This window comes from Populus euphratica, unplaced genomic scaffold (assembly GCF_000495115.2).
Source record: "Populus euphratica unplaced genomic scaffold, PopEup_1.0 scaffold274.1, whole genome shotgun sequence".
NCBI lineage: Eukaryota > Viridiplantae > Streptophyta > Magnoliopsida > Malpighiales > Salicaceae > Populus > Populus euphratica.
The window spans coordinates 349,441-360,482 of NW_011499993.1; the positions used below are offsets into that span (position 1 = coordinate 349,441).

At 37.2% G+C, this 11,042-nt stretch overlaps 3 protein-coding genes across 4 annotated transcripts in view; 1 reads left to right on the forward strand and 2 right to left on the reverse strand.

Moving 5' to 3' along the window:
- Positions 1 to 2,449: 2,449 nt before the first annotated feature.
- On the forward strand, positions 2,450 to 5,385 carry LOC105140491 (receptor like protein kinase S.2-like). Its single transcript, XM_011047349.1, has one exon. The coding sequence runs from the start codon at positions 2,754 to 2,756 to the stop codon at positions 5,265 to 5,267; it is 2,514 nt and encodes an 837-aa protein (XP_011045651.1). The 5' UTR covers positions 2,450 to 2,753; the 3' UTR covers positions 5,268 to 5,385.
- Positions 5,386 to 5,499: 114 nt separating this feature from the next.
- Positions 5,500 to 8,078, reverse strand: LOC105140492 (Calcium-binding EF-hand family protein). Of its 2 annotated transcripts, XM_011047351.1 has the most exons (6): positions 7,931 to 8,078; positions 7,539 to 7,653; positions 6,511 to 6,750; positions 6,225 to 6,427; positions 5,946 to 6,120; positions 5,500 to 5,843 (listed from the first exon to the last, which is right to left on the reverse strand). In XM_011047351.1, the coding sequence occupies exons 2-6, from the start codon at positions 7,552 to 7,554 to the stop codon at positions 5,731 to 5,733; spliced, it is 747 nt and encodes a 248-aa protein (XP_011045653.1). In that variant the 5' UTR covers positions 7,555 to 7,653; positions 7,931 to 8,078; the 3' UTR covers positions 5,500 to 5,730. The 2 variants fall into 2 exon arrangements, with proteins under 2 accessions (XP_011045653.1, XP_011045652.1); XM_011047350.1 differs by lacking the exon at positions 7,931 to 8,078 and having other exon boundaries at positions 7,539 to 7,857.
- Positions 8,079 to 8,542: 464 nt separating this feature from the next.
- LOC105140493 (myb family transcription factor APL) overlaps positions 8,543 to 11,042 on the reverse strand; it is a 4,773-nt gene continuing 2,273 nt past the window's right edge. The window contains exons 2-6 of the mRNA XM_011047352.1: positions 10,372 to 10,448; positions 10,218 to 10,272; positions 9,752 to 9,839; positions 9,599 to 9,668; positions 8,543 to 9,140 (exon numbers count right to left, since the gene is read on the reverse strand). Of these exons, the coding sequence (XP_011045654.1) occupies positions 8,694 to 9,140; positions 9,599 to 9,668; positions 9,752 to 9,839; positions 10,218 to 10,272; positions 10,372 to 10,448 (737 nt within the window). The 3' untranslated portion in view covers positions 8,543 to 8,693. The remainder of the gene's footprint in view (positions 9,141 to 9,598; positions 9,669 to 9,751; positions 9,840 to 10,217; positions 10,273 to 10,371; positions 10,449 to 11,042) is intronic.

Sequence of the window (11,042 nt, forward strand, 5' to 3'; positions counted from 1 at the left end):
GTCCCATCTCAAAATATATGCATTACGGCAGTGTGCTCATCTCAGAAATTGCAAGCATAGAAATTCAATCTAATCACAGCATGAACATGATTATGATATTTCATTAGGGTTTTTTGTTCTAGGAAAGAATTTACAAATAAATGTGTTTGATTATTTAAGATGAGGAAAATAAATGCAAGGATATGTTTGTGATATTAATCAATATTCAAAAATTTACTCTCTCTTTTTTTTTTTTTTGAATTTGAATGTGATCTTACGAAATTAATTTGCTAGGACCCCTCTGGATGTCCTGTTACATCCTCTCTCTCTCTGATTTTCATGAATTTTTTCTAGAGACATCCACAGCTTTATGTTTGTCTTACTATTGTATGCATATGAACAAATACCTCTAACCTAACAGAATTAATTGCACTTTTATAACTATACATGTCGTATTAAGTGCATCCCAATCACCTACTTCATTTAAGACTCCCATTTCAAAAGATTTAGAGGGAAAAGGCAAGCAAGAGAAATTTCGAATACTCCATTTTAACACATTTTTAATCACGATGATTTGATTTTTTAAAGGAAATGGCTTTCGTTCCTTGTTTTGTTGATTTGATTTCATAAAAGAAACGATTTTGAACATCTGCTGCTTTTTTTGGATGGACTTGAATTGTTTTTAGAAAACTTTCAAGTTTTTGTGCTTAGTATTTAGTCTTTATTGATTGTTTTTATGTTTGATTTGATAATTTAATTGTCTATTTATAAATAAATAAGATACAATTTATTTCAAATATTATTTATCTAAATGATTTTTAGAAAAGTTGATATTAAAACTTCTTATAATACTCTTAATTAGAAATATATTAAAGTAAAAATTATGAACTATATTCAAATTGGGTTTTTTAATTTAGTTTTGACTCAAAACCCAAAAAATTTAATTTAAGTTCCAACCCCAATAAATTTAATTAATTTAGTCATAAAAAACTTGGTTCATAGGCCAAACTTGTTAAGATTTTAGTGTTTATACCTGCCAAACTTGTAATCCAAGCTTGTATCGAGTCAACATCTAGATCATATTTAATAGATATGTTTTTAACAATAATGTTATTCTTTATCATTTTCTTACAAAATTTATTTATCATAAAAATATCAATTAAGAGTTAAAATCCACATATTTAATGTGAACAGGACAATTATACAAGAATAGCATTCCTTCATTTTTAAATATTTTTACAGTCTAAAAATGTTTTTTTAATGTGAGTTGTAAATAGGCTTAGTTATAAGTTAGGTTTAGGGAGGGTTTTGAACTAAGTGGGTGTTTGTTTATCTAGCTACGATTGCTTTTAAAGCAAATCGCAGCTTGTAAATATTTGGTAACAAAAAAATCATGATTTATCATGCACGTGGAGCTGGTTAAAATAAGTTTAAATCATAAGTTCATGGAAAGTAGCTCTCTACTGCTTTTCACAAACCTGCATAACGCAGTGGAGAGTGAACTCCAGTGTTCACGTGAACAATGGAGGGTATAGTGGAGGGTGACTCCACTGTTCCTGTTACTATTCTGGACCGACCGAGTCTAGTTCAAAGCTAAATATATTGAACCGAGTCTGACCCAGTTAAAAAAATTAATTTTTATATTTTTAATTGTGTTTTATTCAAAAAATTAGAAGGAGATCGCTTGATGAGATAGCATTTGCAGAATTTCATCACAATCCCAATTTTGTTCTTACCGGGTCTGACCTAGTTAAAAAAATTTAATTCTTATTTTTATTTTTAATTATGTTTTATTCAAAAAATTAGAAGGAGATCACTTGATGACGTAACATTTACAGAATTTGATTGCAATCCCAATTTTATTCTTAATGGCTCCGACCCAGTTAAAAAAATCAGTTTTTATTTTTATTTTTAATTGTGTTTTATTCAAAAAATTAGAACGAGATCACTTGATATCGTAGTATTTGCAGAATTTGATTGCAATCCACATTTTGAATTTAATAATATTTTTAACTGATCTTATTGCTCGCTTAATAAACCATGAAAAATATAGTCCTTGTTGGATAGATTTTGTACGTGATGAAATTACACGTAGTTTAATGAAATAATAAAAAAATATTTGATATCAATATTATTTATTTTATGATATAATAACAGTAATTAAATCTACAATATTTAAATTAAAAACTATCAATATATATATATATATATATATATATTATTTTATAACCTGAAAAGTATTTTTTTAACCAAACACATTAAATTATTTTTTGTTTAACTTTAGTTTCAATCATAATTTTAATTAAACATATATTTTTTAAAATTAATTTCAATTAAAATTATTTTTTATAAAATTATTTTTTTCAAATTATAACTAGAATAATTATCACAATACTAAACATAATCTAAACCTGTAAGATAAAAATTGCGACCATCACGACCGTGTGTTCTTCGAAGGTGTCGTTTATGACCAGCATACCCTCGTTTTGAACACGAAAGAATTTTATTTTTGCTCTAGAAAATATAGACTATAAAAAGCGAAGATTAAATATTGCCGAATCTTCTTTTTGGCAAGACAAGGATGGGCTCTTTTCAAGCCGGCTGATGGCATAAAATTCAACCACAAGGCAACCTAACCGTGTTGACTTTAAAGCACAGGCTCAAAGAAAGGCATTAAGTGTTCACATAATGTACGCATGAGCAAGCCAAGTCTCGTTCATTTACTTGCCACCTTCATTCCATGCCCATCAAGTCCATTTCCAGGCACCTAAACCATGCAACTCAACCGCCTTTGCATCATTTTACCTGCTGATTTGGAGGAAATCAAGCCATTTGAGGACCCCAGAATCCCACAACCCATGCAAGATGGTGTCAGAAAGGACCGGCACCGCGGCTGTGGGAGCCAAATACTTCATTTCCTAGGTGATTCACTACGCCGGTTACAGGACTCGAAATGGATTGGTTGTTTTCTGCATGATAAACAAAGTAAACAGCAGCCGCAGCCAGGTCTGTTTTATGACCTTGAGGGAATCCAACTATCTGAGAAGGTTGGTGGTGCTAATCCAAGGATATTCAGCTATGCTGAGCTTTATATAGGGTCTAAAGGGTTTTGTGAAGATGAGGTTCTTGGTAGTGGAGGTTATGGAAAGGTTTATAGAGCAGTTTTACCAAGTGATGGCACTGTTGTTGCTGTTAAATGCTTGTCTGAGAGAGGAGAGCAGTTTGAGAAGACTTTTGCAGCTGAGTTGGTTGCGGTGGCTCATCTTCGACATAGGAATCTTGTCAGGCTAAGAGGTTGGTGTGTTCATGAAGAACAGTTGTTATTGGTTTATGACTACATGCCTAACCGCAGCCTGGACAGGGTGCTGTTTAGAAGGCCTGAAAACCTGAGAGCAGCACCTCTTTCCTGGGAACGAAGAAGGAAGATAGTTGGTGGCTTGGCAGCAGCATTACATTATCTCCATGAAAAATTGGAGACACAGATCATTCACCGGGATGTGAAGACGAGCAATGTAATGCTTGACTCGCATTATAATGCCCGGCTTGGTGACTTTGGCTTGGCAAGGTGGTTAGAACATGAACTTGAGTACCAAATCAGGACGCCTTCAATGAAGAATCACCAGTTTCACCTGACTGAATCGACCAAAATAGGTGGCACTATCGGTTATTTGCCACCTGAGAGCTTCCAGAAACGAAGCGTTGCTACTGCGAAATCTGATGTTTTCAGCTTTGGAATTGTTGTGTTAGAGGTGGTGTCTGGGAGGCGGGCTGTGGATCTGGCGTATCCTGATGATCAGATCGTTTTGCTCGACTGGATAAGGGGGCTATCTGGTGAAGGGAAGCTTCTGCAAGCAGGGGACAATAGGCTTCCAGATGGGTCTTTCGGGCTTTCTGATATGGAACGCTTGATTCACCTGGGGCTTCTATGCACACTCCACAACCCGCAGCTTCGGCCTAACATGAAATGGGTTGCGGAAGCACTTTCTGGCAACATTTTGGGCAAATTGCCATCTCTTCCATCGTTTCAGTCACATCCTAGATACATAGCTATATCCTCTGCAAGCAACACTAGCATAAGCAAAACGAAAACCACCACGACCACCACCGTTCCGAGTTCTGACATGACAATTTCGTTCACTTCATCAGCCTATGTCACAGCCCTGGAAGAAACTATATATGAAACTGCAGAATTTGCAGAATTTGAGAATATTAATAAACTGAGCTCTTCTAAGTCGAACAACAGAAGTCACCGTCAAAATGCTCTCTTTGTGGTGGATACTCCCAGGGAAATATCCTACAAGGAAATCACTTCTGCTACAAATAATTTCTCGGACTCACAAAGGGTAGCAGAGGTGGACTTCGGAACTGCTTACTATGGCATCCTTGAAGATGGCCATCAAGTCTTGGTGAAGAGACTTGGCATGACCCAATGCCCTGCAATACGCGTGCGATTTTCAACTGAACTCCTAAACTTAGGCAGGCTCCGCCACCGCAACCTAATTCAACTCTGTGGATGGTGCACAGAACTAGGGGAGATGCTTGTCGTCTATGATTATTCAGCGAGTCGCCACATGAGTCATCTTCTTTTCCATCATGACAATAGAATTGGCCACTCCATTCTGCTTTGGCGCCACAGATATAACATTATCAAGTCTCTTGCTTCTGCAGTTCTTTATCTTCATGAGGAGTGGGATGAGCAAGTTATCCACAGGAATATCACTAACTCTTCTATCATTCTTGATCCAGACATGAATCCAAGACTTGGTAACTTTGCACTTGCCGAATTCTTGGCAAGAAATGATCATGCCCATAAAGCAGGTGCTAAAGAAAATAATTCAGTCCGTGGAATTTTCGGTTACATGTCTCCAGAGTACATAGAACATGGTGAAGCAACCCCAATGGCTGACGTATATAGCTATGGCGTGGTGGTTCTGGAGGTGGTCAGTGGACAAATGGCAGTTGATTTCCGGAGGCCTGAGGTGCTATTGGTTCGGAGAGTTCATGAGTTTGAGGCACAGAAGAGACCACTGGAGGATATGGCTGATATAAGATTGAACGGTGAATATGATCATGAAGAATTGCTCAGAGCTGTCAAATTGGGAATTGCATGCACAAGGTCCAACCCAGAATTAAGGCCAACCATGAGGCAGATTGTAAGGATACTAGATGGCAATGATCAATGGTTCGTGGAAAGAGGACAAAATACGGAAAGTAGAGAACAATGGAGACAAAAGAATGCTTGTTCTTTGTCAATGATTAGAAGAGTCCAAGCTCTAGGGATTCAATGAGAAATGCAAGTGACAACTAGGTAGTGACTAAGGTTTCTGCGGTAACTTATAGTTCTTTGGTTATTTTCCTTCTTGCACCTTCTGTAGACTATCAATGTATATGCCTTGTTTTTCAATAGGCTACCAGAGTCTTGCCATATCCACCGCCATGCCCACTTTTTATACAGAGTTTTTCAGAACATAGTTTAAATAGGAGAGGACGACCAGAATCGTGATCCAAGGGACTCCATGGTAAGGTAGCGAAAGAAATAAACATTTGAATTATCATATGTTGATTCATAGAATATTTGAAACATTTACCGTCGAAAACTAACTATAAAATACTTTCACAATTGAACATGACGAAGGAGCAACAGCTCTGAATAATATACACTGGGAAGTCTGGGATGATTTATGCAGGCACACAAATGCTTCAAACTGACCTCGTATTGACAGTTATCCAGATCAAGTTCTTGTGCTTGGTTTAACTTCCCTTCACAGGAATTTCTTCATCAGCATCAATCCCGATCCAGTCGATTAAAGAAAAGAGGAACTCCCTGAAACTGACCTTCCCATTCCTGTCCCAGTCCATTTCTTCTGCATGTATTAACAGGAACCGCCAAGAGGATGGTTAAAGGATTTTAACTAAAGTAGTAGCAAAGTCAAAGTTAGAACTGTAGTGTGTGAAAGAGAGAGTACTGAATCTCGATCTAGTGATGTGTGTCGGGGATTTCTCCCATGGAGAATCCTCATTCAGTGCTTTGATCATGTCCTTCTTGTTCAGCTTGCCAGCTCCATTCTTATCCAGAAATAAGAATGCTTTAATTATTGTATCAAAAGTGGCCTCAAGCTCAGGTGAACCCATCTTTGACGTCTGAAACGAAACCCTTACATCATCAAATATGTTTGATCACAATAAGTAAACATCTTCACGTCAAAAGAGTTGAAAGAATGTAAAGTTGAGTTTATCGTGGATACTCTCAGTGGAGAGGATGAATGCTCTACTAGGAGATAGATGAGACATAGAAGAACAATGAACTCATTGAATTGTATCCCTTCGCTTTGATCAATGTCGCAGGAGTGGAATAGATCCTCAACTTCCTCCTCTTTTAAATTGAGTTGCAGATTTTGTAAGCATTTTTTTAGTTCCTTCATGTCAATATTACCATTTGCATCTTCATCTATGAGAAAGATATAGAGAGTCAATGTGCAAGAACAGTCCATTGTTTCTCCGTACCAGAAAACCAACCTTGTTTAAACTTACCATACTGTTCGAATACCCCTCTGATGTGTTTCAGTTCTTCTTTAAACTGGGGAAACCTCATGATTATACTATTCATTGATTTGAAATTCGTCTTCCCAGATGAACTTCTCTTAAGTTCAATCAGCTTCTTTTCAAGCTTTGCATCCAACCTCTTATATTTGTTTGGTGATCCGCAACGGTGAAGCATCCCTCCTAGTTTGGATGTCAAGGACTTCAAAGAAGGGCAAGGTTGAGATGTTCCTTAAAAACAAGACACGAGGAGGAATCAAAATGCAGGCTCAATAAAGGAGACGAGCCATAAGATTCGTATTATAGCAAGTTTCACAAAGGTCTTTTTACATTTTAAACACAATTTAATCTCTTCTTTCTCCTCTTTCTAACTCTATTGCTTCTCTGATGATGATGAATTTCTAGTTTTATCCAAAGAAGGGAACCCTAACTCCATGCTGAGAAATTGTTCAAGAAACATTGCAACTTTGAAAAACCAAGGAAAAGGAAATGAATGAAAATGCTATAAACAGAATTCCTTCCTTGAGTGTGATTCATTCCCATTCTTTTGAAGACATAGATGTAGCTCATAAGTTAAAAGGATATCACAGTTCTAATACATGGAATTCTACACCCTGCTTTCTCAGTCTAGCAAAGCTTGTTCTGGTATATCATCAATGGATCAATTAACTGTAATGAAACACACTATAATGAAAGAAATTCTGGGGTCTAGGTCACATGGCATGAAAGTGATAACATCACAACAGTTGTATCATATTTTTTAAAAAAAAGATGGAATTATATTGACAGACTAATAAAGAGCAATTATAGATTATCAGTGCCAGAGGAAGGGGGGGAAACAGAAACAAGATAAAACAGTAGCATGCTAGGACCTGGAAAGCAGAAAATATACTGACAGTAAAATTAATCTCTGTGGGTTAAATTTAGTTGGATTTCTGCTGGATCCCTTAGTTCAACAAAAAATATAAGCAAAGAAAAAGAAAAGGAAGCACAGAAAGAAAGTACGAGATAAGATTTACCAAGTGAATCTTTCATTGCTGCAAGAAGAGAAAGGAGGCAGCTGGTTGCTCCAAGAGAGTAAAGGAGGAGTCACGAGGTGCAATATGGTAAAGGAGGCAAGGAGTATTTGATTTCCTAGAAAGCAAAAGAGGGCACAAAAAAAGTAAAGAATAAGTAACATGAGGTTCTTTAAGTGGACATGCCATCATGGCTATGACAACAAATGCAGAAACAGAAAATTCTAAACTCGTCACTCTCTCTCCTTTTCTTGAATATTCAAAAAAAAAAAAAAATACTATAAAGCTAAGAAAGAATAAAGCTTTTGCTTGGACATGAGTCTAGTCATCATTCCAATGTTCATGTTGTTGAGGCTACCCTATCTGGTTACCATAGAAGTAAGTCACCGACTTACAAAGGCTCGAATCCAGGCTGACGTTCCGATTTTCCATCACCTTCTTTGGGAACAAAAGACCAAAGACAAGATAAAATTATGAAAAATCTATGTGTTTGTGGACCATGATTTTGCAAAAGTAAGGGGGAAAAAAACTCAATTTCCTAGGTACAAGAGTGTTGGGATTAAATCCACCCATGTAAAAACAAAAACAGAGGAAAAGGGAAAGAAAGAAAGCTAGAAAGCAAAGATAAGGCACCCAATCATTCGTGGATTCGTTGCTAAGCAGACAAGGAAAATGATCCTTTCTATACAACCAATTATCCCTTGATCTTTTCAGCATTCATCAACTGTTGTAAGATGCCAAGTATTAACTACGGTGCCCAAACAAGTATAATTTCTAGAATGTGGACAGTAAACTCTGCAGCCAATTTTCTCATCCAAACCAGTTAGCAATGGTCAAGGACAGAAGTGGAAGGCTGGAAATAATTCCAACTCAATTCAACTCCATGCATTGCAGTTTTTCAATGCCATCTATAAAAGCTAGCTGAATAGATAAATGCCATCTATAAAAGCTAGCTGAATAGATGAATAACAAGCCACTCTTTTTGCAGAAAGGGAGAGAGTTTCAAGTTATAAGAAAAAGATATCTAATCAAAAGATCTAAGAATATACAGGCCACTGACGATAAGTTGATTAAGATGTGACATTTAGATCAGCTAGACAACTAAAAAAAAAATGAAACAAAAAAGTTTCTGTTTCTAGGATGGAATTTCCCTGCTAATCATCCAATATTGTTCATTGTCCATTCAACTTCTTGCTGAATGTTGCCATCGAAGGGCAATGAATCTCCATTACCAAACACAGGCCTTGATCTTTTCTTCGTGGAAGCAACTTGTGCGCCCACACCCATTGGAGAAACCGGGCTCCCAGTTGAAGTGAGGCAGCTTTCGACAGAGCAATCACCAACACGAGCAGGCACATTGGAAGCATGTTTGTTCTCCAAAGCAGCAGCAAGTTCAGATATGGAAGGCATTTTCCTGGTATCAAGTGGGGCAATTCCTGCACGTTCATTGGAAACCTTGATTGCTAATTCAGAAAGCTCTTCTCTAGCAGCTTCAAGTCCTGCAGTTGCAACAGCCTGATCATTCAGAGCTTTACAAGCTTTCTCAAGTATTGACTGTAAGTATTTCCCCTGTGCTTCAATCCGAAGTTGGAGACGACGTTGTACCTGCTTATTGTAAAACCCTTAGAGCTCAAAATCATAGCCGAGATTGCAAGCTACATGGATTAAAGACTATTTTCCAAAAGGAAACAAAGGAGAGTTTTTAGGCAAAAGTTTCAATTATTTTAGCTTGTAATAAGCCATCAGTAGAAGCTTTTTTTCCAGCAATCCCTTGAATGGAGAAATGGTATCACGAATCTCGCTCACCATGAGCCCATGGTGAGCCAGGCTCTCTTCATATTTTCTACGTCAAATAAGAAGTTAACATTTCCATGCTTTAAATTGGAGGCGATTAAATAGTGAAAAGCTTCTACAACTGAGGCTTTAACTTGTCTCATGCATAAATGAATACTGGGGGGTAACTCATAGCAACTTAGATGTATTGAATTCTAGCTTCTATGTTATCTTAGAAGTCCAAAAGCCACATTTTCTGAACCAAGTTAAACACATGAATGAAAACTAACCTCCAGCTGCTCATGCAATCTTCGTTGGACTTCCATCTGCACTCTCAAAGCCTCAGTAACCTGGTAACCACTGTTTGAAAGATAAAAGGCAGAAAATATGGGAACAAAGGAGAGGGGGAACAAGTTGACATAACAAGGGTAGAGAAAGCATACTCATTAAGATCCTGTGCAATCATTCTTGATGATGCTGAAGTTGATGAACCAGTATCCTGACTTTCTGCAACTGATGCTGCAATCCCAACTGCACATCATTCCTTAAATCAGCAAGTTTTCAAGTACAACAAATTTTCACCAGAAGGGGTTCTGCTATGGCACCCAAGGTATGCACCCGACACCCCTCACTCCATTTTTGGGGTCTTGCATGACAAATTTGGTAAAAATAGGTGTAGTTATTTACAATTGACACTAGATAGAAATTTGCATCCAGACATTTGCCAGTATGGTGATTGCACAGAAAAATACAAAACATGCAAGTGGCAAGAAAACAAATAGAGGAGTTCACATGCAGAGGAGAGGGAAATTATTTAAAGAATAATATTATGCCTCTGGTAAGCACTTTAATTGAAAAGAGGAAAGAAAATAACTTGTAAAAACCGTTCTAATGATACAAGGCCAATACCATCCTTGGAGTTATCAGTTGATTCCTTGCAGGACTGCTTTCCCAGCCGGTATTTCTGCAAGTAGAAATGTCAACTAGAGGAATGAGCATGAAATCATAGAAAGCTAATACCTTGAAGATCAAAAAGAATAAGGAGACAATGGTATCAGCAAACCTGTAGGTGAGATTTCAAGTGATAAAGGGTGAGGCCTTTTACCCCCATTGTTCTCATAATTGTCTTTGGTGTTGCTTCTGCAATTCATTTAAGAAAACAAAACAGAAAACTTTGATAAGAAAATCAGCATGATTGTGTGCCTAAGAAATGAAGAATAGTGAGGAGTTCATGATGTAATGTAACACAGAGGTTGCCTCCAAAATGTTTGCACAAAAGTAGGATGTCAATGAGCTACACTTTGTTCATTTACAAATCAGTTAGATGGCTGCCGACATAACGAGGGACTTCAAATGTCACAATACTACCATGACCCATTAAAGATTAAGGGAAAAAAAAAGGTGAAATGTTTCAGCACTGGTCTCATTGTGCCTTTATGAAAATGGTTTATTACACAGCCTTCGGTGTTTCTAGCTTACTAGAAGTTGGTACTTCTAATACATTCTAGAGGTAGCAGCTGCACAAATGGCAGGTTGGAAATAAAAAATATATATATATATATCACCATAGCAGGCTGATCAAGGTCGATTTGTTTTGCTGGCAGTATGGTGATGGAGATGCCTGGGGCAGTGTATACATGGCTGCAGCTGCAAAAACACTGGACACTTTAAGATATAATATCCAGCACCCCCCTAACAAACCCCCTCCCCCCCCAAAAAACAAAAAACCAAAAC

Coding starts and splice junctions, on each gene's coding strand:
- LOC105140491 (XM_011047349.1), top strand. CDS start 2,754: ATGCAACTCAACCGCCTTTGCATCATTTTACCTGCTGATTTGGAGGAA.
- LOC105140492 (XM_011047351.1), bottom strand. Junction 6,121..6,224: donor ATTCATCCTCTCCACTGAGA/GTATCCACGATA, acceptor GTTTCGTTTCAG/ACGTCAAAGATGGGTTCACC. Junction 5,844..5,945: donor CATCACTAGATCGAGATTCA/GTACTCTCTCTT, acceptor TAATACATGCAG/AAGAAATGGACTGGGACAGG.